We start from the raw sequence: 25,319 nt of genomic DNA, 5'->3' as shown, positions 1-25,319 counted from the left end.
TATTAAGGACAAGATACCATTTTATATGCTCCTTGGCCCAAGTCTGAAAACAACAAGTATTGTTGTTGCTCCCCCTCCCCCCCGCCCCCCGCGTCGCTCCCCAGGGCGGCTCGGGGGCAACTCCCCCCACCCACCGCAGCAGCCCGCCGGCCCGACCACAGCGGCCGCCGTCGCCGCCGCCGCCGGCGGCGGCGGCCAACGGCGGTGCCGAAGCCAGCCCCCGTGTCACGCCCTCTCCCTCCCCTTCCCTCCTCTCTCCCATCCCGCCCTTCTCCCAACCCTAGGTCATCGTCTTCCTCTGGGGTCCGGCCACCGTGCGCCGGCATCCGGCCACTGTTCGCCGGATCCACCTTCCCGTGCCGCGGATCTGTGCCTTCCTGGCCGGGTGGGCCTTGTCGTCGGGGGCGGCGGTGCCATGGGCTCCGGGCGGGGCTGGCCGTCGTTTGCTGCTCCGCCTCCGGCTTGGGGCGTTTCCTCCTCACCTTCCGACATCCTCGGTGCCCGCCGGCCGCCGCCGCCTTTCGCCGGGGACAGGTGCTGGGGGCCCGGATATAGGGTCCCTCCATTGGCGCGGGCCGCTGCCTCCCGTCCGTGCCCTCCTTCGGGTTGTGGGGGATGGCCTCCGCCATGTCCTGGCGCCACTCCGGGTGGGGGTCGGCGTCCCCGCTGCCGACGCCCTCGCTCGCCGGGGTGGGCCGCGGGTTCATCGGTTCCTCATCGGGAGCTGCCAGATCTGTGTGGGGTTGCCGTGGTCGGTTTACCCTCTTTGCACCTTGGCTGGTGTTGCGGTGCTCTGGGGATGGGGTCGAGGCGAAAGCCATTGCTCGCTTGCAGGCCGATGATGGCGACGCTTTAGGGCGCCGTTTTCCTCGTTGGAGGCATCATCTGTGTGCCCCTTCCCCTCTGTGCTTCCCAGGTGAAAACCTAGACTTTGTTAGTCGGGCGTCGATGGCGCATGTGGCGTCATTTCCTTGCTGAAGGCGTCGTCTTGGAAGCTACTGGGGATGGTTCAACTTCTGCACCTGCTTCGCTTTGTTGTTGCACACCATTGCCTCTGTTGCCTAGGTCGTGGCGAATGCTTTGTCGTCCCATTGTGGTGGTCGGGTGGATTCTTTGCCACCGCGTCTTGGTTCGGGCGGATGCTTTTCCGCCGTGGCTCTTCGTCTGGCAGATGCTTTGCCGTCGTGCTCCTTCTGGCGGATGCTTTGCCGCCGTGGTAGTGTTGATTGTTGGATGGTTCCTCTCTAGGCATCTTTGGCGACGTTGTACGTCTTTTGCAGGTCCAGTTGTTAGGTTGGCCTTGGTTTGGGCTGCAGGGTTGGAGGTGTTCTGCTGCTGGGTGTCTGTTGTAGTTGCTGGGTGTTTTGGTTGTATTTTATCAGTTTTTTCTCTGTTTTTAGTTCTTCGTGATCTTGTGTTGGTCAAGCACTGTTTGGCCGCATCTAAAATTGTCTGTAAACTGCTTTCTTCTTAATGAAATACGTGCTCAGGCACGGTCGCGAAAAAAACAAGTATTGTTGTTGTTATGAAGAAATAAATTAGTAATCTATTTTTGTAATTAATATTTGATGAGATTAATGACATCATTATGAAGTTGCCAATTGAGTTAATTCCGAAGGAGCATTTCACAACAAGTATTGTTGTGAATCGGATGTAGCTGCTGGTACCAGAATAAGCGGAGATACTCTTGATCTGATCTGGATCAAACCATAAACTACACTGCTGTTCAGGCGTCCAGCACCCCGAGCCCGAGGTGGAATTGAAAAAGATACACCGTACCAGATCGGCAAAAACTGCACAGACGTGCTGCGCCTCCTGACCTCCCACACGCCTCCCGTCTTCCTCCTCCCATCCATCCGGCTGCTTGTAGCTGCGCATTCATTCATGTGTTCTCCGTAACGTTGCTCCGATCCCTCTACCGATTTCTCCTCCTCCTCCTGATTCGAGAAACCGCTTGACCCTTCGTCGTGCCTGGATAGTAGAGCAGTGTCTAGAAAGAAGATGGACATAGAGTACCATGAGGTGAGCAGTTTGAGCTCCAAGAGAAATGTTTGCATTTTTCTGCTTGGTTCAGTTTATTTGGACGATCTTTGCAACCGGTATGGCGGTCGATGCAGGAGCACGTGAGGAACCCGAGGGGCGTGCAGCTCTTCACCTGCCGGTGGCTGCCGGCATCATCCCCACCCAAGGCGCTCGTCTTCCTCTGCCATGGTATAGGAGCACTTAATCTGTAGCCACCGGCACAAACTCAACGCGGTTCTAACTTCTAAGCTTTGAATTTTTTTTTCATTTCAAGATATTGACCCTTTCTTCTTCGATCTTGTATGCGTTGATTAACTTCAGGTTACGGCGCGGATTGCAGCGAGTTCATGAGAGGTACTCCCTGGCTTTCATGTTCGCACTATCAGTCTCTGTTCTTTTCTTTAACTTTCGGCCTGGAAATTATTTGAAAACATGTAAATTTCAGTTTCAGTTCACTAACTTGTATTCCTATCTTACATCAACCAAGACTTCACATTCGTGCATATCTATCGAAAATTTAATTTAGGCTTCGCGCAGTAGTTCCATTTTCATTTTTGACAAATACTATCCGATCACCACTATTCGTGGATGCCTGGATGCTATGGTGCAGAAGTGAGCCGAGTCGAATTATTGCCCAGGGCCTTACAAGTTACGAAACATTCTCGATGACACAGCGTCAACGATAGTAAAATACAGAACATCACAAGAAATCGAGAACAAGGGAGGAGTGGTTAGCATGAAAGATAATGAGGCAGTGGTTAGCATAAAAGAGAATGAGGCGTGAGGACCTGTTAACTAGCACAAAAAAAGAACGAATTGTTAATTAGCACAAAAAGAAGAAAACCATCTTTGTGCCCTTAGGTGAATTCTCAGAGTAGAAGAGGTTGTCTTTTGGAGTATGAAACTATGAATGATAGATGAATAGATGCATGCTCTGATGAATTACTATTCAGTGTATTTTGATAATAGCTGCTGCGGATCTACATCTATTAAAGCAGCTGTTCCCTGGTTAATTGAATTGAATATATATACTCATACATATTTCTGGATGCATCTGCAGTTCTGCACCCATCACCCATATGTCTAGATATACCTTGAGAAGGTAATACCTGGTTGAGAAGAGCTGGTAAGGTTACTTAGTTTACTAATATTGCCCTAAAATTGACCTTAATACCTTGCTTTGTATGTTCTAATTTAGAGCAGTTTACCCGAAATGTAGTAAGGAATTTTAATTTCATGGTCCTCATATTTGCTCTTTCGTAGATACGATTTCATAATGTCACATCACCTGTTCAAGATTCAAACCTTCTATCTAAAGTTTAGACAAACTCTCTGGCAAAGATAATTAAAAATGAGCCACAATTGGAAGATACTTTTGAGTTTTGAGAGTGAAACCTGATGATGGCAATGCTATACCCTTTAGGTGTTTACCTCTAATATTTTTTCCCAGTAGTCAAAGATCTCAAAGCTACGCAACAGCGAAGTTGACAGTTACCTGATAATGAGAGATATCATCCATTATCTAAAAAACTGATAATGAGATATTAATGTAAGGCTGTAGAAACTATTAACCGTTGCTTGGGCTAGTATTTGGTGGTTAATGATGAGAGATGGTACTGTTGCTTGACTTAAATAGGTTTCATCGTTCTTGGTTTCATTTGGCTCAGAGATTCCATAAGGAGGAACTGAAAGATGCTCCAGTTGTTCTTGATCTGGACGAGTTGCTATTGTTTGCCACAATCCCCATATGTTCAGAAACTTTGGTCCTAATTTGGCTTTCAGGTGTTTTGTTCCTATTACATGCAAATCAAAAGCTAGCAGTAAGGTTTCATATTGGCAGATATGTAGTTTACAGTATGGGTGTTAGGGCGATCCATCCTGGAACTGGGTTAGATTAGGTTTGCGCTTCATAATTTTGATTTGGGACCTATATATCATATGCCTTAGTTTTCAATGCAAGTCAGTTTCATGCTCAAAAGAAAGATAAGGCTATGTGATTTTCTACGGTCTTTGAGACTTTTCTTCAGAGCTAAAGAAAAATCTAGCCTTGACCACACACAAGGCTTAATTTCTTTTTTTTTTATTACATACATAAGAGTATCAGGCGCTCAAATCCTCGTGTTGCAGGAACCTGTCATTTTCCATGCTGCTAGTTGCAACTTGCAATTGCATGTACTGTTGATCATATCAGAATAAGATCACTTGAACATGTGTTCTGACTATTCTCAAAAGTTCATTTCTGAACTGATGTATTGACTATTGAGCATCAATGTTCATGAACGTGGCTGTCTGGTTTCTTGAAAATTGTCTGCTGCCATGATACTTTCTGTCTAATGGTGGGGAACATTGTTGCCTGGCAGAATGTGGGATCAAGATGGCCGCAGCAGGGTATGGTGTGTTCGGGATCGATTATGAGGGCCACGGCAAGTCCATGGGTACCAGGTGCTACATCCAGAAGTTCGACAACCTTGTCGCTGACTGCGAACAGTTCTTCAAATCCATCTGCAGTAAAACAACTTTAACATTTTACTTCAATCGCTGCAAATACCTTATTATGCCACATATGATCGCTACATTTCTGCTTGACGCAGATTAGCAACTTAGTTTGGTATCTCACATTTTGATGTGTCCTCAAACTCTTAAGGACATCAAAGTATTCTTTTGCGGGTGACCACATTCATATGATCATGGAATTTACTAAATCCTTAATCAGACATGGAGGATTACAGAAACAAAAGCCGGTTCCTGTACGGCGAGTCCATGGGTGGACCCCTCACTCTGCTCCTGCATAGGAAGGATCCAGCATTCTGGGATGGAGCAGTCCTTGTGGCGCCAATGTGCAAGGTCTGCGTTAGAGCACTAGGCTCAATCCCCATGGTATCTGAACTTGCTGCTTGGTTGCTGAAGTGTGGATTGTTTGCGTGATTGCAGATATCAGAGAAGGTGAAACCACACCCTGTTGTGGTCACCCTCCTGACCAAGGTGGAGGACATCATCCCCAAATGGAAGATCGTCCCGACCAAAGAAATCATTGACTCCACATTCAAGGACCCTGTCAAGCGCGAAAAGGTCACTAAACTCTTGGGTCCTTCTATGGTATATGCAGTATGCATGTTGATGGTGTTCACATGATCTTTAGTCATTTGAAGAAAACATTAATTTCTCTCACCTACAGTTGTTGAAAATTATACTCGTTCAAAACATATAGAAAATCCAGACATTATCATTGAATTAAGTTCTTTTTTCTTCAAGAACATGAATTATGTTCTTCTGCAACCTTGAGTAGATCAGGAAGAACAAGCTCATCTACCAGGACAAGCCCCGGCTGAAGACTGCATTGGAGCTACTCAGAACCAGCAAGGATGTAGAAGGCAATTTATCAGAGGTACTCTAATAACCTCAAGCTGCTAGCAAGATTTGTTTATCCATAATTTGTGATTAGCTTTCTCAATCCAGAGATGCACTAGATTTTTAATCAATAAGGGATATGTTTCCTCCAGGTGAGGATGCCATTCTTTGTTCTGCACAGCAAGGCAGACACAGTGACCGACCCGGAGGTCAGCCGCGCCCTCTACGAGCGCTCAGCTAGCACCGACAAGACCTTCAAGCTCTACCCGGGGATGTGGCATGGTCTCACCGCTGGCGAGCCTGATGAGAATGTGGAGCTGGTGTTGTCTGACATTCTTGCGTGGCTCGACCAGCGCAGTTGCCATTGGGAACTTGAAGAACGGATCAGAACTCCACCAGAGCCTGAGAAAAGCGCCCATGTCACCAACAGCAATGGCGCGGAGAGTTTGGTGCCAGATTCGGCACACGGTCATCCGCCTCAGCATGGCTGCAGCTTCCTCTGCGGGCTCGGTGGTCAACCAAACCAGCAGCATTGTAAGATGTAGATATCCAGAACAATACGTTCATGATTCTGCAGCTTGCAAGTATATATAGATCCCTAATTTTGTTAAGAGGACTAATGACTTTACGATCATGATTAACATGCATTAGTAAAAAGGAACATTGAAAGTTAAGTCCCAGAGATATTCTTGGTCCAAGAGTGTGTGGTGGGATTTGGTAACGACTAAAACTTTCTTTAGTCCCTTTACATTTTGGTCTTTTACAGTTGATACAGGAATTGGGACAGAAAATTCAGGTAGTCGTCATTATTTTCCAGTCTTTGGTCGGTTCCGAATAGACTGTTTGCCCTCGTGACCCTCCCACTTATCCCCCGCCGGAGACGCAGCACGGAGACGCCACCATGACACAGGGATGCGACTGTTAACGGAACCACCGGGGAAGGCAGTGGGCAGATCATACAGACATACATGTAGTAGAAGATAAATTCGCATCCATTGTTCAACTAGCACGACACTTCAAAATGGGGCGATCATCTGATGTATTGATTGACATTTTAGCTCTATCATTTCCACCACCAATTCCAAATTAGGAGAAAAACAAGTCCAACAAACCGATGAACACCAAGGAAATCTGCAACCATAAGATATATTCAGGTCAACCTACTGTCATATTCTTGCAAATTCAGAAAATTGCTAACTTTTACCAAAAGATTAGAAACAGGCAAAGAAAATAAAAACTATTGGCAGTAACGAGAAAATTATGCAGAACAGAAATGGTCATATAACTACTAACCTATCAATTAAGGACATGTTTGAACTAATAAGCCATCACACAAAATAAAGTTATCTACAAGTACTCTAGATAAGTTTGTTTCACCTGTTCCCAATGAAATCAATTCTAATAATCTCAAAAAGAGAGTAAAAAATCATTTGCATGACTGCATAGAAATAAATAGTGGCCTTGTGAAATATAACAAGCACCAGTTAGCTCTAATCCAGTAAAAGTGCAAACATCATTTTCAGCGTGAGTCTTCCACAAAAGTTTTAATGATGTTACTATTATCCCATACAATAATATGCAAACTGCCATCACAGATTTATGATTTAGTAGTAAAAGCAATAGAGATCATATTATCCTGCAGAAGATAATAATCAATGAACAAAACAAAACAGCAAGTTGCAATGCCAATTGAGCTACTTATTTCCTATTAGGATGCTCACGCTTGAACAACAGTAAAAGAAAGCACCACATAATATTTCCATACATTGATGGCCAAGCAATGACCAAAAATTATTTGACTACTAAACACATCAAATTACTGCCTGTTTACAACTGAAAGACATTGATCTAAATAACAAAATAGGTGATGACATCCTAAAACTTTTGAGCATATATTCAACCAATATGCTGATAAGAAAACAACATACACATAGCAGAAGATAAATTTGCATCACCTGTTCATCAAACACCTCAAATATATTGGATAACTGTCTCATGCATTGTTCAGGATTTCAGCTCTATCATCTCCACCGCCAATGCCCAAGCCTATGAGCAAAACAATTCCAATAAACCAATAAAAATAAATAAATCCTGAATGCCTGATTGATAAATAAACAAAATGTGTGATAATAAGATTCAGGTCAACCTTACAGTAATTAATCATGTAAACTGAGAAAAATCTTAGCTTTTATTATAAGGTCATAAATGAGCAAGAAAAAGAGCAAACCTAATGCCATGTACACAGGAAATAATTCTGAGCAGCAATACTCAGCTGCCTAGTAATGAGTGATATGTTTAAATTCCTTAGGCAATCAGAGAAAAAGTAATCTATCCACAGTGAACTTTGTTCTAGATACCCCAAATGAACCTTACAAAATAAGTTAAAAATGAGAAACTTCAGTAAAAAAATGAACACATTCATTTAGATGTAACTTGTTACTTCTACTTCAAGTAAAAATTTGGCCCTGTAGATCAAAAAATTATTTTGTTCTAACCGAGAAGAAATGAACACATCACCTGCAGAAGTATTAGTCCACAAGCTAACAATGATGTCATTCGCTCAGACTTTTATTTGATAACAAGATCAATATCCAATAGGTATAAACATTATCTTGCAGAAAATATAATGAATGAAAGTAGAAATCAAGCTTTAAGCTTCCAAGTATGTCAATTGTGCTACTTATTTAGTATCTGGATGGTTTAACTTTACTAAAGTCAAAGTATTGCAAATTCCTTAAAGTTTTTGGAAGCTGATGTTGAAAGCAGGAGTTCAAGAAGCACCAACGAATATCTTTTGCATACTCAATAGTCCGGCAATAATATGAATTTGTTTACTAGGTTCATGTAGTTCTAGAGTAGTAATCATATGAGAAAATTACTTTCTCATGAGTTTGCCAAATTGAGAAACAGATAATAAAACTACAATGCATATATTTAAACTACTAGTCAACTCTTAAGCATATGAACAGTAATTCAATTACCATATAGCAAAAATAGTTGGATTTCATAACTTTTGCAAGTAGGGATGCAAGTTTGGTTTTCTTTGGGTTCATACATCGATCCAAAGCTCATTTAAATGAACTACAATCTGTTTTAAAAGCAATGAAAGTGGGATAAAATGAACTAGCTAGTAAACCCACTACAACCTTTTGGTGTCATGACTTGCATCGCTGCTCGCAATTTAAAGACAAGCTATTACCTGCAGTGTAGAAACTTGTGTAGGGATAGTAGGCAGTAAACATATCGCCGTCAAAAAGTCTTGTGAACTGCAATGACCCAAGCTGGATCATGTAGAGGCCAATATTCGTGCAAATACAAAAGGCATTGTTATCCTCGTCAAACCCCAAAATCGTTGCTGGCCGTATCCTCATTGATGGACTTATTGAACGGAGCTTGTCTGGTTCAACAGTTTTCAATGGCGCCCATCTGCCAACACCGTATGAATTGGTCTCCCTCCCCCACAATTGGATGCCCAGTTCTGAAATAGTTGCAAGGCCAAGCTTGTTATCTTCTGTCCGCAAGGCCTGAAGGCCTGAATTGCTTTTAACATGGGCGTCCTCTGGCTTCTTAATTACAGCTAAGCTATGGCCATTCAAATCAAACTCAAGGATGTCGCTAGTCCCCAATAGCATCCAGTAAACTTGATTCCCAACAAGGACACCGGGCTGATGCAAACTAGAGAAATGTGGAATAGCCATTGAGCTGGCATTGCCCCATTTACCAGACTTCGATTCATATAGGCAGGCGGACACAATCGCGACACTGAGATCAGCATGATGCACCAGTACCAATTTGAAGGGGATCAGGCGGCAATCACCGTGCACGTGGCCGTCGCCGGAGGAGCTCAGGACGGCGCCTCTGTAGACGTTGTGTCCTTGGCCGAACCCCGGCGGGAAAGGTACGCGGAGCTGGCTGCCGGTGACGGGGTTCCACACGACGGCCTCGAGGCGCGCGCGGTCGATGAGGAGGGCGAGGCCGTGGCGGCATCCGAGGAAGCTCAGGTAGTCGCCGGCGTCGCGCCGCGGCAGGGAGAAGCGCTCGCGCGGGATGCGGTCGGGCCGGCGCAGCGTGGGGATGAACTCGATGTCGCCGTCCTCGTCGGCGAAGAAGCCGAGGAGGGGAGGCGTCCGGTGGTGGGCGCGAAAGCGGCGGAGGAAGGCCGGGTCGGAGAGGATGCGGCGCCAGCGCTTGCAGACGAGGGAGGCGCGGGGGAGGGAGGAGGGGAGCGGCGGGAGGCGGAGGAAGATCTCCCGGTGGAGGTCGTCGTTGTCCGGCAGAGGCGGTGGCCCCGGCTCCAGCGCCGGCGAGGTGGCATCCTCGCTCATGTGGACTGTGCCTTCTCTGTGGGGTTCACTGCTCATGAGTTGGCCGGCGCGGCGGCGTCGAGCAGCGGCGGCGACTGGCTGACTGACAAGGAATGGGGATGGGGCTGACTGGCAAGGAATGGAGTCGCTGGGTTGGGTTGGGCGGCACAGAGTATGAGATTTTCCTTTCCCGATCAGACTGATTTTCTCTCTCTAGATGTGTAAAATTTTGGGGTAAAATACTGTAGCATTTTCGTTAAATTTTGAAATTTTGAAGGGAACTAAACAAAAGATTAGTTAAGAAAAAGCCAAAGGACAACGACTGATTTTTTATATATATTTACGTAGAGCTATTGAATTGTAATTATTGGCTAAATAAACAATGCACACTTCCAAATATACTAGCCGATAGTACATTTGCAAATGAACAGAGGTAAATATTTTCAAATGAACAGATGCTATCAATCGAGGGCAGGGATCGGTTTTATTGTAATTGCAGATGCTATCATTCTCAGAGTTTTCCAAATGAACAGATGCTATCATTCTCATATTTTATAAGTATCAACAATTATCAATCGATTTCCACATAATGAACAATTAAACTGACCAAGCAGAGATCAGTTATTACATTCTTCAGCAGCTTGGCCAAGTATCGTTATCTCTGACTTTAATTTACAGTGAATGAACAATTCAAGTATGAATCGATTTCCACAGAATGAACACTACAAAGTATCAATTGATTTCCAGATAATGCACACTACAAATTGATTTTCAGAGACATCTTGGTTACCAATTCGATGCATCCGAGTGCATCCATTGATGTTCAGTTGATAAGGCGGCGGCGAAGCTTGACGGCGGCGAACCATGATGGTGGCCGGCGTGGAATGGGCCACCGGTGGAGGTCGGGGCGGCGGAGAAGAAGCCACCAGTAGACCGTGGGCCGGCGGCAAACCGGCCACCGGTGCTCGCTGGGGCGGCGGCGAAACGACCACCGGTGCTGGCTGGGGCGGCGGGGAACAAGCCCCCGGTGGACCGTGGGGCAGCGGCGAACTGGCCACTGGTGTTAGCTGGGGATGGAATCCGCCGGCGATGTGCCTCTGCGACCCAGCGCCGCTGTACCTGCCTTCCGCTCCCGCGCCGCCGCTGCATCCAGCATCTTCCGTGCCTTGCGCGCCGCTTCCTCTTTCCGCGACATGGCGGCCTGCTGCTGCTACCTGCGTCGAAGGCGAAGGCGGGGGACAAATTTATCTTGGTCTGATTCCCGGAGTGGCGCGCACGGGAGTCGACTCCCTAGCAAAGGCGCGCCAAAAATCGAGCGGGAGCAACAGATCCATCTCAGTCGACGATGACTTGGGACTGGAGCTCCAACGCGCGGGCTACCGTCTGCTGATTCTTGGAGAGCGAGAGGATGTCGTCGAGTTCCGCGGAGACGAAGGTGCCCTCGGCTTGCCCAACTAAGAGGATTTTTGCTAATTAACTATTAAATAGATGGCAAAAAGACAACCGTTGGAGATGGCCTAAGAGGTAAGTTCCATGGTGGTTTCAACCGTTGACCGAATCCGGCTTCACGAGAAGGGCGGTTGGTGAGTGCTCAAGGTGCGGAGACCGCCGATCGCGTGTTCAAGCTCTACTCGACACGTGATTTCCAATCGAATGAAGGTGCGCGTGTGGATAGATGTATCCATGTGTATGTACGTGTGATATGAGTGCTTCATTATGGGTGCATTCCAAAACTGCTCGAGCAACATTATGGACATCAACCTGGGAGCGCAGCTCTCAGTCTCACATATTCAACAGTTCATCATCTTATGGAACTAGGTAGCCACCATACCAGTCACGCCGGACACTGACGACAACATTACTTGAAAGCTGACCCAATCTGGTATGTACAATGTGTCATCGGTCTACCGTGCGCAGTTCTTCGGACACACAGGGCGAAACCCATGCCCACTAATTTGGAAGCTGTGGGCACCACCAAAATGCAAATTCTTCGCATGGCTTGTGATGCGAAACCGAGTTTGGACTTTGGACCATCTTGCGACTAGGCGATGGCCGAGGAATGATTGCTACCCACTTTGCCGACAAAGCCAAGAAACAGCCCATCTCTTGCTCGCCGATTGTCGCTACACGAGACGTATCTGGATGATGATCGTTGATTGGACACACTACCCGCAGCTTAGACCGACCCATTGGGAGCTAAGTGATAGTGTGCCTCAATGGTGGCTGATGCTGGAAACAAGAACGGGTTCCCGCGAAGTGGATTACGCTCTCTTATCCTTTTAGTTGTCTGGGAGATTTGGAAGGAACGTAATGCGCGAACGTTCCACCGAAAGGAGCAGTCGGCCACGACCTTGCTGCTCAAAATCAAGGAGGAAGCCTGAGCTTGGGGATTGGCGGGAGCAAAGCGCCTTGCTTCGCTCCTAAGTGGTGCTTGAGAGCGTTTGTTGTTTTTCTGTATAGTATACTTATTTTTCTTGACCTGTATTCGCTTCGCTGAGAGTGTTTTCTTGTGAACTCCTTTACTAATAGAAATGGCACACAATCTTGTCGCCGTTCGTTCAAATAAAAAAACTGCTCGAGCAGCTTCGTCGGTATTGAGTTTGGTCAGCGTGCTCGCTGAGTGCGGCGCAGTGCGTGGGGAAAAAAAAGATGGGGTAGCAGTTTTCCTCATTTAGGGGCCTACATGTCAGAGCATGAGTGTCAGTCGATCTGGCTGGTTTGGGCCTCAACGAGCTGCTTTTGCCGTAGGTTTCAATCCAGGCCTAAAAGGGCCCAATAAGAGAGCTGTGCAGCTTTATTTAACCACGTTCGCAAGGTGAGGAGTGCATGAGTTTTTTCTTTCGATTTCTTTTTATCGGCGCCAAGCGTAAGTTCTCACTTTTCTTTTTATCTTTCTCCTGGTTAAGTATGACTCAAATGCTTACACAAACGCATGTACATCCACTCTATAAATACACATACAAAGTTACCATAGACTATGGATATTCCATACATAAGCATAAGCACTGAATGGAAAATTAAAGCCAGTTTGGAGGGTTAAAGTTGAGTGGCAATCTTTATTATATATTAGCATCCATATCTTTGCTAAAGTTTTTGTATTTTGACTAAACTTTAATCCACCCTATCAGCACTTCTGTTTGATACAGTAATGCTAAACCTTAGCACTTTCATCCATGAGCCACTTAAATCCAAACAGTACCTTAAGAAATATTGGACGTTAAATTGAGATTTGATTCCTGGTTGGCAACGTATGCTATGGAAACTAGTCTGCTGTGAAAACCCGTACAAACTATGATAAAAAAGTCGTCTAAATTAACCAAAAAAATCACACATGCAGATGATACAATGATACACAATCTTATAAAATATCTTGTCCAAACTCGACTTCGTTTATGAGATATAAAAATAACAAATTTCTAACAAATCATCTGACAATTTTCTGGCTTGAAATTTGTTATATTTATATTTTACAAACAAAGAAGAGTTTGGACAAGATATTTTACAAAGTTGTATATCATCATATCATCTGCAAGTGTGATTTTTTTAGTGAATTTAGACGAATTTTTTGCCATAGTTTGCACGAGTTTTCACAGTATGCTGGTTTCCATAGCATATATTGTCTTCCTAGTTGGCATGGAATATATAAATACATAACCATTAACCACCCCAAGCTACAGCTCGATAGGAGCACATTTAGGTGCGCCTTATGAATAGGTTTATTTCATTTTTGGAGAGAGCGAAAAAGAAGCAAAGTCTTTATGAGAGTTGGGCTCGTGACACTACTATAAAAATAATTTGTAGCAACGCTCTAATTTTTTAGAAGCGGATCAAAATATAAACCTCTCCTACAAAAGGACCGCAGTACTGTAGCAGTTGAACCGCCCTAATATATTTTAAGGGTAGGTGACGCCCTACAAATAAATAGACGTTATTTTTAGAGGCCATTTCTAGGGATGGGTCATCCTATCACCTGCTCATATAAAATTTGAACTCAACGAGTGGGGTTTAAACAAATTCATGTGGCTGCGACGGCATGGGCACCTTATCTTCTTCTATTTGTCTCGGCTGACACCTCTTCCTCCTTATCCCCATCTCTCTCCTCTATCTCTCTCACTTATCCTTCCTCGTCTCTCCCCGGTCGACACCTTTTCCTCTCTCTCCCCTTCGCTCTTTCTTCGAGGATGCGGTGTGGGGCGCAGACTCGGGGGGGTGCGGCGAGCGGTGGGACGAGGCGCGGGGCTACATGTACATTTGGCGGCGCATCACACGGAGGGGGCGCCTCAAGTCGTGCGGCAGCATGAGTACCTGCGGCGGCGAATCTACTTCTTCCAGCAACCTTCAGAGGAGGAGCAGGTACCGCGCCAATTACCACGAGTTGCGCCGCCGCCAGCCACGCCCGTGCGCAGATCCGATGGTCGGGGTGGTTCGGCGGCCACCCTCCTCCGTGCACATGCTACCGGCGTGGGAGCGCTGCCAGCGTGGTGGCAGGTTTTTTTATTTTTTAATCGATTTGTAAGAACGGGTTATTCTATCGTCCGCCCCTAAAAACAATATTTTAGTTGTGAGGAGTAGGAACGGATACCGTACCATCTCTATAAATGTTGTTTTATCCGCACGAGTTCACGGTCACTCGTCGTTCCTATGTGTCCGAGTAACAAAGTCGCCAGAATCTGCGAACTTGTGAGATTTAAAAGGGGAGATGGACCCTTTATACTAGTGGTGCGCCCGCGGCGGTAGACTTAGCACGCGCAATTCACAGACTACAAAGTCGAGATGGATCGTCTTCTTCCTCTGGTCGCCCTCGCTCGTCACCACGCGCATCAGCGCATGGCCCGCACAGCATCGAGAAGCGGGAGCGTACGTCGTCGCTGCTATCCGCAGTGCGGGCGCAGGCGCAAAAACCGTCGCCCTGCGGCTTTGCTCGTCGACATGGAGTCATGGAGGGATGCATGGATGATCATCTGCGAGCAGGCTCGAGTGATCCTTCATGTGAGTTTTTCCCCTTTTTTAGATGATTTTTTTTCCTTTTGCCAAGGGCGCGGCGGTTGATTTCATTGGAGGATGGCCCTCTCCTGCTACTGCCCAACATGATTATACTTATTTATTACATTAGTCAAGTACGTCGTCAAAAAAGTATTTCTTATCAAATTAATTGGTGTACTTAAAAATAGAGATAGTAATTTTTTTCTAAAAATGAATTTCCAAGAGGTACTCGAAGATTAGACACCTAACTATAAACAAAACAGTTTAGCTACCGCTCTGTTGCCTTTTGTTTCCTGTTACAACAATATCCTCAAATCCAAAAGAACTAAAATTAGCCAAGATAACAGTCATCTCATCTGTACCAAACCATAAACTATCCCTGCCGTTGAGCACCCCCATAAGGGAAGATAAATAGGTACACTATGCTGATGATGCCAGATGATTGACCAGATTAGATCGGCAAAGGCAAAACGGCCACCTACCCTCCCACCGGACGTAAAACCGTTTGAAGGTCGATTCGACTGTTGCCACACCCGCGGCCAGGCAGCGGCTGCACACAGAGGATCCTCGTGGACCGGGCGCAGCCTTGAGCCACGTCCCGCCTCGCCTCCCTGCCGCGTTCATACGGCACGTGTTGCGCCTCCTCCGCAAGCTTCCCCGTCCGTCTCCCATCCCACCGCTTCGTCTTCCTCCTCCTCCCTCTCCACTTGCCTGCATGATCTCTCTCTCCCTCTCTCTCTCTCTAGCAATTAGCAGCATCTGGTGACATTGCTCCCTGCAAAATTGTTGTTGATTCTCCTCAAGCTCTGATCCGAGAAGGCGTAGCTAGCTCTAGAAGATGGACGTGCGATACCATGAGGTGAGCAAATAAAGTCGTCTTCTTTTCTCTTTTTTTTTCTGCTCCTGCTCTTCGATCGGATTGCGTCGATGGCGTTTCAATCCGGTTCCCTTGCTGAGCTCCAAAAGCAAGGTTCTTCGTCAATCAATTGCTTCCTGCTGCGCTTTCTCCCAGTTCGATGATTCCATCTCTGATGAGCTACTTACTTGTCTATCTGCCGCAGGAGTTCGTGAGGAACCCGCGGGGCGTGCAGCTCTTCACGTGCGGCTGGCTGCCGGCGTCCTCCTCGCCCAAGGCGCTCGTCTTCCTCTGCCATGGTGAGTGCCGATCGATAAGCCTCAGTTCCTCTGACCATCACCACAAGCTCAACGCGTTCTCAACTCTGAAAAATCTTCTTGTTCTGGCTAAAGTTAAGAATCCATTGGTTAAGGCGCTCGTTCTATCGATCGAGTTTGCAATCTATAAGTACTATCCGTACTAGCTACTAGCTAGTAGCTTCATCAAGGGGTTTGAATTAACATCTCTTTGAATGGGTAGGTTATTCATGGATAGATGTTGACCTTTCCTCTTTCTGCTTTCAGGTTACGGAATGGAGTGCAGCGACTTCATGAGAGGTATGCTCCAGCTCGTGCTCGTGGTGTCCTTCTCTCATGCTCTTTCCTTTTTGGTGTACGATTGGTGGAAAAAGCGAAATGATGTCTTAGTTTCTCCAACTCATGGCATGCACATATTGGATTTAACTTTGCCTTTTACCCTGCACCATCCTAGACTTTTCACCTTCATGCACATCCATCTGAAATTCGCGTTTTGCATTACTCCGTTTTACTACCAAAAGTGAGACAGATAGACTCTTCTGCTATTCTTCTAGATGCACAGAACGCGGTATTTACCAGTTAGTCGAGCATGCGAATAGCATGGGACGCAACCAAACCCTCTTCTTTCGGGACACACAGGCTGTGTTTAGATCCGTAAAATGGTGGTAAAAAGGATCGCATCGGACACTGTAGCACACTGTAGCATTTTTCGTTTGTTTGTGATAATTGTTGTCTTACCATGATCTAACTAGGCTCAAAAGATTCGTATTGTCGTGTACATCAAAACTATACAATTAGTTTTTTTATTTATCTACATTTAATGTTCCATGCATGAGGCAAGAGATTTGATATGATATGTGAATAGTAAAGTTTGGAGAGAGAAATTTTGGAACTAAACACAGCCACAAGCATTTTCCCTGACATGTCGGTTGAACCATGGACCTTCATGTGTCATCTACTGAACTACTAGCTAGCACAGGTCAAAGAGCATTGCAAGTACACACTCTTCCTGATTTTAGGATTCAGGGGCAGTCCAGAAGTGAGGCTTTGAATTTATTGTCAGGAGCCTTGCAAGTTAGCAAAACTTATGTGACATAGTGTAAACGAAGTAACAAGACATTGGCAGAATAAATCAGAATGAGACACTGGGATTGGAGTTGATGAGCACCAAAAAGCATTAAACCACTTAATTTGTGCTCTTTAGTAAATTCTCAGTTCTGTAACACCAATAGTAAATTGGTGTAGAAGTGCAAACTGTGTAGCTATAATTCGTCGTATTTTCTCTGTGGAATTACTAGAAAACAGATCAGCTTGGCCAAAGCAGGACCAAAGATTTGAGATACTTATGTCATCTATGTTTATTTGGATTGTATGGGACATCTGAATCATGAAAATTCCAAATGAAATATTTTAGTTCATACTTACTGAAACTCCTTGAACCAAATCACACCAAGAATATCAATAAGCCTTCTAAACCAGGCAATAACTGTGGCAGAGCCAAAAATTCTCTCTGAATATTGGATAATAGCCACATCATTGTTGCGTGGCTTTGACTACTTGAAAAAATATTAGAGGTAAATAACTCAAAGGTGTCGTGTTGCCATCATTAGACTTCTTTATCAAACGCGTCTTCCACTTGCAGTTAAACAAAAGCACACCCTAGTGCTACAAGCCAGAGTACTGGTAATTACCACCTAACTTTCTTTAATATATTTTTGAAGAGGAGTTCTTTTAAAAATAAGATGGAGTAAAACGCCGAGCAGGTTTAGCAACATTTTGAACTCATCTACAAAGAGAGCAAAGATGGAAAACAGAATGAAACTGAAAATCCTTACAATTGGGGTAACTGCTCTGAATCTGAACATATCCGACAAGGTATCAAGAGCAAATTTAGCGATGTTGACAGAGGGTGCCCAACTGCCCATGCTTCCAGAAATATGGGTGTGTGTATACCATTTAGCAGAAGAGGACAGCAGCTCCTTTAATAGAAGCCTGCTCGCTCGTAGAGTCGCAGCACACATTAAATAGTTCAGTTCATCCGAGCACCGCATCTACATCTAGCAATTTCTTGTCGTTCCAGTTCTCTATCGGCATTCTTAGTCTCAAACATACCCCTTTCTGAAAGCACAAAACAACCTCCTCTGCTAAGAGAATTTACAGAGCTGACACCAATTGGCCCCATGTAAGGTTCACTTGGCACATAGTTTTGTGACATGAAGCTTTATTGAACAGGGGTTGCAGTTGCAGGTGTTGCACATGTAGCCCAAACATATGACTCGAACTTATTTATTCATATCCTTTGGCCATCTCATAGGTCCCATATGATGATGATATGATTCTTGAACGTAAATTGGGACCTACATGAACTCTCAGAACTTACAAGTTAGTCGCGTAAAAATTACAAGATGGCTTACCAACTTGTAAACATCATTAGTCGCATAAAAATTACAAGATGGCTTACCAACCTATAAACATAATTCTTTTTAACTAACTAAATTGATCATTTTTTTGAACGAACCATGGTAAACATCATAATCTATCCATTCCGAATACTGAGCAATCGATGTCCTCTGTTTGATTTGTTTATACTATAATTTTATGATAGACATAAGAGTATCATACTTCCAACTCCTTGTTATGTATCAGATTATGTGGGATTCTATTGCATCGGTGTCAAACTGATCTTTTCTTTTCCCCTTTGAAACCTGATCGATTGACTTTATTGATCATTGGTGTTCATGAATGTATGGTGTCAAACTTTCACTTAAAAATGTTGGATGGCATGATACCTTGTCTGATGGTGGGGAACATTGCTTCCTGGCAGCATGTGGGATCAAGTTGGCCACAGCAGGGTATGGTGTGCTTGGAATTGATTATGAGGGCCACGGCAAGTCTATGGGGGCCAGGTGCTACATCCAGAAGTTTGATAACCTTGTCGCCGACTGCGACAGGTTCTTCAAGTCCATCTGTGGTAAAAAAAAATCTCTCCACCATTTTTCAAATTTAACTGCCAAAAAACACAAATGTTTGTAACATATTTCTAGTATAACTGGCACAACTTTTATCAGGAGGGGAAAATGTTGTCACAAGTATATAGTCAAAGAGTTATAATGTTTCATTTCATTCTAAATATATCCTTCTCTACTTACATAAATATCTCAGTTTGGCATCCACGTTTTGAAGTCTACTAAAGTTTATATGAAACATTGGGTAATCTCTTTTGCAGCCATGGAGGATTACAGAAACAAAAGCCGGTTCTTGTACGGTGAGTCCATGGGAGGAGCTGTTGCTCTATTGCTGCACAGGAAGGATCCGACCTTTCGGGATGGTGCTGTCCTTGTGGAACCAATGTGCAAGGTGTTGTATCAAAAAAAAAAAACTCGGCCGGGTGGGGAAAGACCGCCCCACCGGTATTGACTTTCAGAAGAAGCCTCGGCTTCCCCGACCGAGAAAATCCCCGAACCCTGGCCCCGCCCTGACACCGGGGCCGTTACCCATGGGAACCTGGGCCGTCCACACACAGTGCTTTGGCACCGGGGCCAGCGAGGGGATTTTTTTACCCTCAGCCTGAAATTCGCTCCCACGGGGAGTCGAACCCAGGACCTGAGGGGTGCCGCCAGGCTCCTCTAACCACTAGGCTAGAGGCCCTTTGGCTGCAAGGTGCTGTATCATAGTGAACTGCCATGAATGTAGACTTTCTGCTGGGGGTTGCTAAAGTGTGGGTTATCCGCAAAACTGCAGATATCAGAGAAGGTGAAACCACATCCGGTCGTGATCACCCTCCTTACGCAAGTGGAAGATATCATCCCGAAGTGGAAGATCGTCCCGACCAAAGACGTCATCGACTCTGCATTCAAGGACCCTGTGAAGCGCGAAAAAGTCAGTAGTCATGAATTTTCTGTATCATTGTTTATGGAACAACCATAGGTGATCTCAAATATATATGAAGTTTGATACTTTCCCTGAATTAAGATGTTGTGCAACCATGAGCAGATCAGGAAGAACAAGCTCATCTACCAGGACAAGCCCCGGCTGAAGACAGCTCTGGAGATGCTCAGAACCAGCATGGACGTGGAAGATAGCCTGTCAGAGGTAAACTAACCTCGCACTACATTTCAACAAGATTTGTTTCCCATAACATGCGCTCTGTCAATCCAGAGATGTGATTAACTGCTGGTCGTCCTTGAATTTCTTGATATATGCTTTGACCAGGTAAGGATGCCATTCTTCATCCTGCACGGCGAGGCTGACACGGTGACCAACCCAGATGTCAGCCGAGCCCTGTATGAGAGGGCAGCAAGCACTGACAAGACCATCAAGCTCTATCCGGGGATGTGGCACGGCCTTACTGCCGGTGAGCCTGATGAGAATGTGGAGCTGGTGTTCTCTGACATTGTTGCATGGCTCGATGAGCGCAGTCGCCATTGGAAACCTCAAGATCAGGTAAGACCTCCATCGGAGCCCGAGCAGCTCCACCAGATGGCGCCCACAAAGATCACCCGTGTTGCCAGCAGCGGCGGCACAGAGAGTCCGGTGCCGGCACACGACCGGACTCAACGGCGTAGCAGTTTCCTCTGTGGACTAGGCGGCCGACCAAACCAGCAGCAATGTAGGATGTAGATATGAAAAACATTTCCATTAATCAGTTGTTCACTAAGAACTGTACATGGCATAAGAAACAGGTATAATGGTGATGTAAACAGTATGCTGACATGCTCAATAAAATCTTGTTGCATCATCAGAACAGTTGTTTGTTTCAAGTTTCTGAATTCAGGAGAGGCATCCTCTGCATCTCAGCAAAGAATTGGACACATAAAAGCAGCGCATACACTTACAGAAAATGTGTGATTTATATCATATAATGCTAACAGTATGCTGGCATATGCTCAATAAAATCTTGTTGCATCGCAAAGAATTAGACACATAAAAGCAGCGCATACACTTACAGAAATGTGTGATTTATATCATATAATGCTATGCTCTCAACAAAGAATAAGATCATCCGGGTTTATCTCCAAAATTCAACTGAAAATTTTGTATAGCTGACTGAGATAACTGATAAAACAATTACATGGAAAAAGAATAGCATTACAGCAGCAACCAAAGGTATTTCAGTAACATGTTCCCAACGAACTACACGGCCATAGCCTTTGTCAGTGAGGAGAGTAACCAAGCAGCTAGAAGCAGGCCACCAAAATTTTTCCAAGTCTCATGCTCCTTCGTCCTAACCTTGTTGGTTTCCGGTGGTCGCAGCGCTGTCTTGGTCCCCGAAGATGCGCTTGCGGAAGTCAGTGACCATAAGGGGAAGTCCCTCGCGCAGGGGGATCTTTGGCTCCCAGCCAAGAAGCTCCTTGGCGCGGCTGATGTCAGGCTTGCGCTTGTGCGGGTCATCCTGGGTGTTTTGACGGAACTCAATCCGTGCATTCGGGTCAATGGTGTCCTGGACAACCTTGGCGAGATCAAGCATGGTGAACTCGCCAGGGTTTCCAAGGTTGAATGGACCAACGTGATCCCCTTCCATCAGCTTCATCAGACCCTCAACCTGGGAGAAGATCCAAATCAGTACAAAAAAGCGATGCATGCTGTATTACTAAACTGTAGCATAGTTGCGGGCTATCAATAATTCAACCATTCCATTTGTTTCAACAGTGCGCTAAGCCACTGTAAAGTCAAACCTGAGACTATTGTTTTACCAAGTGCTATTTGGATAATCTGATAATGTTGAGAGTAGAGATGGACTTACCAGATCAGAAACATATTGGAAGCTCCTGGTTTGCTTGCCATCACCGTAAACAGTCAAGGGCTCCTTCCTAAGTGCCTGCAGCCATAATTGCATATTGTCAATTTCGGTGCTACAGGACTAACTGTAAAATACCTCGGGGCCTGTACAACTTGTATAGCAACAATACTACAATAATGTGCATATTTACCTGAGCAACAAAGTTGCTGACAACACGGCCATCATCAATGCACATGCGAGGGCCATATGTGTTGAAGATACGCGCAATCCTAACCTGAAAACATCAAAAAATCACCAAGATGAACACTTATTTCCACACAGATGAAATGTAATTCCAACCAACCAAACCTACAATTTGGACGGCGAATTACCTGAAGGTTGGCACCACGGTGGTAGTCCATGGTCAACGTTTCAGCTGTACGCTTGCCCTCATCGTAACAGCTCCTGACACCTGTTATGCAGAAATTATACCCATCAGTAAAAACTCTACGAAGAGCAAGACCTTGCCTACTTAGTAAAGACTAAAAAATCCAAGGAATATCTAACAGCCAACAGTTCTCCTGCGTGTTCGAGAAAAAAAAATCTAACAGCCAACAAATACTACATAAATAGCTCAACAAACTTCCATCTTTAATGTGGTCTGCTTTCTTGATTATTTTAGGTGGCTTCTTGGTTGGTGGATGTTTGGTTAGGCATAACTGGTCAAGTGTAGTTGTGTTCCCCTCTTGCTTTATTAAAAAGGATCCACAAAGTGGCCTACTGGAGAAAATTCCACCTACCAACATTATCCCTTTCCACCAAAAAGAATCAAAGCATGCAAGAGCCCACGCAGCTAGATTCCATAGGCAGCATCTCCAGAGGGTAAGATCTAATATTCCTCTCTGCCTACTGCTTATACAAGACTTTTTCATGCAACAGTAAGCTTCAAGTCTGGACCATCACTATTTTCTGCAAAGGGCTCATTTCTGCTTTCTACTGCTTGGGTAAAAAAGAAGAGCAAAGATTTGGCAGCCTCCACTTTTGCAACAGTAACGAATTGGGCAACTGGCATCTCTCCATCCCTTTTCTTGGTTTAGTTCATTCCCAAATCATAACACTAAAGATTGTTGCTGCTGAGTGCTGAGTAATAAGTTCAGGACCCCCCCCCCCCCCGGGAGTTTACTCTCTCAAATCTCAAACCATATCACACAAGCATGACAAAGAAGGAATGTGCGTGAGAGATCTTCATTTCATGGCTGCTGGTTTGCTGCTAAAAGCAAAGATCCGGCTATTTTTTTGCCATTTGCATGACCCAACTAACAAAAAGCTAACCTCGACATGCTAGACCCAAACAAAAAAAACATGAAAAATCAAGTGTCAACAATAACAATTCAATTCAGGAATTCATTTAACAGAGTACATGAGAGAAGTTAATACCGATGGGATTGACATTGCCCCAGTAAGTCTCCACCTGGGGGTGCTGGAGGGGATCACCATAGACCTCGCTGGTGCTGGTGAGGAGGAACCTGGCGTTGATCCTCTTTGCCAATCCAAGCATGTTCAGAGTCCCAACCACATTGGTCTTGTGCCATCACAAAGGTTAAGGTTAACAGCTTAACGTAAACCATCTCCGGAAAGAAATTGCAGGCGAAAACACTAGATCAATCACCCTTGTGACCTTATGACATTGTTACTCCACAACACCAATCAATTGCAAAACAAGTAAAGCACTAGGAAGTTACGTGGAGTGAACAGTAAGCAAAGGCGCTCGGAAAGTGCAATGGGCAAAAGCCACTTGCCACTTGGGCCTCTAACTTTTGTGTTGTTGAAACTGAAATGCACCCTTTATGTCAGAATTAAGCAAAGTCTACAACTAACCCAGATCCAGGGCTCCAGGCACACTGTGCGCTTACTTTCTGCTTCCATTAGCAGATCCTGAAGCAAAGTAAAACGGTACGGAGCAATCGAGTGTACAGATCACAAGTGCAACCTTTGCCAGTACTTCTTCTAATTCAAACGCACGGCAAATGCACTATGAGTGTACAGAAGAAGGGAGAAAAAAGTTATTTAATGCAAAACACAAATCATCTCGGTAAAGAAATGATGTGAGGACTCGAGATCTCCAGTTCCACCTTCAGTATCAGAGTTTAACTGAATATTTGACCCCAGGTTTCAGAGATGCAAACGAAGAGGATAAAAAGGAATTAGATTAACGAAAAAGAATGGATTTTGAGCAGACGCCATCATAGCAGACCGAGATCTGAGACGGACAAACTCTGCCTCTGCCTTCCCTCAATTAAGGAAGAAAACTCCAAAATTCAGTTTGAAACGTGGCGCAAATCCCGAGCTCCGGACAAAATTTCCCTTCCCGTCCCATTTCCCATTTCAAGGACGGACAGGGGATCTCAGGGTGGTATTAAATCAGCGCTCCCATCCCAGATGCATTGCGGGAAGAACTGGTGAACCCGCGGAAACGAACAAATTCCCAATATTTCTTTTCCGTGGTAGGAAAAGAAAAAAAAAAGAAGCGATCGCGATCCAAGCATGAATGAATGAATGAATGAATGAATGAATGAATAAATGAATGAATCATGGGGTAAGCAACGGAACGGAAGGGATCCACGGTGAAAGGATATGATTGTCTTGACGGGGTTGTACTTGTAGTGGACGGGCGATGCCGGGCAGGCGAGGTGGTAGATCTGGTCGACCTCGAGCAGGATGGGCTCGACGACGTCGTGTCGGATCATCTCGAAGTTGGGGTTGGCGAAGTGGTGCACGACGTTGTCCTTGCGGCCGGTGAAGAGGTTGTCGACGACGATGACGCTGTCGCCGCGCTCGAGGAGGCGGTCGACGAGGTGGCTGCCGACGAAGCCGGCGCCGCCGGTGACGAGCACGCGGAGTGCCTTGCGCTTGAGACCCAGCGGCACCTTGCCGCCGACGAAGTGCCTCGTGGAGGCCAGGTCGCGGTGGTGCGCCGGCTCGACGGAGAAGCGGGCGAGCGGGTTGTTGGTACTGCTGGAGGAGGAGTAGGAGGAGACGGCGGCGGCGGCGGAGGAGGAGGGGGCGGACGGGGAGGCGATGCAGATGACGGCGGCGGCGATGAGCATCCCGGCGAGCGCGAAGACCGGGCGGTGCTCGGCGGCGGCGTAGCGCGCGGCGCGGGGCAGCCACGCAAGCGGCTTGGACGGCTTCGCGGAGTATCCCCCCGCGCCGGCGCCGGCGCCGGCGACCGGGGACGCCCCGCCGCCGCGGTAGGTGAGCTCGGACGCCATCTCGGCCCCTCGCGAATCTAGGCGGCCCCCCGCTCCCGTTCGGCGAGACTCCGAGGGAACCTGACCAGAGCAGGGAGCGCGATTTGGACAGGCGGGCGGGGGTGGCAGCAGTGGGAGCAGAGGTATTTATGGGCGGGTGGCTCGCCGGAGGGAGGAGGCGGGGGGGGGGGGGGGGGGGGGGGGTGCCGAGGCCGTTGGATCCGCGGTGGGCGGCGGGGGATGGAGGTCTTGCGGGGTGGGGTTGCGAGTGGCGGACGGGAGGGTTTGACTGGCGGTGTGATCAGGTGCGGAAGAGGGAGGGAAGCCGCCGGCATGTGCGCCGCGTGCGCGTGGCAGCACCGCCGGGTGGGCTCGTCGGCGGCGACTACCTCTTCGTAGCTCAGCTGGCTGGACCGACCGTTGGGGGCATGTGCCACACGGACTGCGACTGCGTTTGGAATTTAGGTGGGGTTTGGCTCCGTGTTTTTGCACTTGCGTAGCGGTGCACGGCAGATTGTGGAACATGAACAAAAAAAATAA

At 46.2% G+C, this 25,319-nt stretch overlaps 4 protein-coding genes across 4 annotated transcripts; 2 read left to right on the top strand and 2 right to left on the bottom strand.

Annotated features, from left to right (window-relative positions):
- The first annotated feature begins 1,718 nt into the window (after window positions 1-1,718).
- LOC120665735 (caffeoylshikimate esterase-like) lies at window positions 1,719-6,109 on the top strand. Its single transcript, XM_039945396.1, has 8 exons — window positions 1,719-2,022; window positions 2,118-2,211; window positions 2,344-2,376; window positions 4,383-4,529; window positions 4,736-4,866; window positions 4,954-5,091; window positions 5,309-5,407; window positions 5,523-6,109. The coding sequence occupies exons 1-8, from the start codon at window positions 2,002-2,004 to the stop codon at window positions 5,913-5,915; spliced, it is 1,056 nt and encodes a 351-aa protein (XP_039801330.1). The 5' UTR covers window positions 1,719-2,001; the 3' UTR covers window positions 5,916-6,109.
- On the bottom strand, window positions 6,034-9,830 carry LOC120665734. Its single transcript, XM_039945395.1, has 3 exons — window positions 8,570-9,830; window positions 7,326-7,416; window positions 6,034-6,501 (listed from the first exon to the last, which is right to left on the bottom strand). Exons 1-2 carry the CDS (start codon window positions 9,729-9,731, stop codon window positions 7,364-7,366), a joined length of 1,215 nt encoding a protein of 404 aa, XP_039801329.1. The 5' UTR covers window positions 9,732-9,830; the 3' UTR covers window positions 6,034-6,501; window positions 7,326-7,363.
- Window positions 9,831-15,269: 5,439 nt separating this feature from the next.
- On the top strand, window positions 15,270-20,555 carry LOC120665733 (caffeoylshikimate esterase-like). Its single transcript, XM_039945394.1, has 8 exons — window positions 15,270-15,516; window positions 15,719-15,812; window positions 16,077-16,109; window positions 18,634-18,780; window positions 19,036-19,166; window positions 19,551-19,688; window positions 19,803-19,901; window positions 20,022-20,555. The coding sequence occupies exons 1-8, from the start codon at window positions 15,496-15,498 to the stop codon at window positions 20,427-20,429; spliced, it is 1,071 nt and encodes a 356-aa protein (XP_039801328.1). The 5' UTR covers window positions 15,270-15,495; the 3' UTR covers window positions 20,430-20,555.
- A 178-nt stretch (window positions 20,556-20,733) lies between these two features.
- Window positions 20,734-25,068, bottom strand: LOC120665732 (UDP-glucuronic acid decarboxylase 4-like). The gene is made up of 6 exons (XM_039945393.1): window positions 24,165-25,068; window positions 22,966-23,113; window positions 21,921-22,000; window positions 21,740-21,823; window positions 21,553-21,627; window positions 20,734-21,351 (listed from the first exon to the last, which is right to left on the bottom strand). The coding sequence occupies exons 1-6, from the start codon at window positions 24,798-24,800 to the stop codon at window positions 21,034-21,036; spliced, it is 1,341 nt and encodes a 446-aa protein (XP_039801327.1). The 5' UTR covers window positions 24,801-25,068; the 3' UTR covers window positions 20,734-21,033.
- Window positions 25,069-25,319: the final 251 nt, after the last annotated feature.

The sequence above is a fragment of the Panicum virgatum genome, chromosome 3N, assembly GCF_016808335.1.
Source record: "Panicum virgatum strain AP13 chromosome 3N, P.virgatum_v5, whole genome shotgun sequence".
Classification (NCBI taxonomy): Eukaryota; Viridiplantae; Streptophyta; class Magnoliopsida; order Poales; family Poaceae; genus Panicum; species Panicum virgatum.
This window is presented reverse-complemented; position numbering and strand designations above follow the sequence as displayed.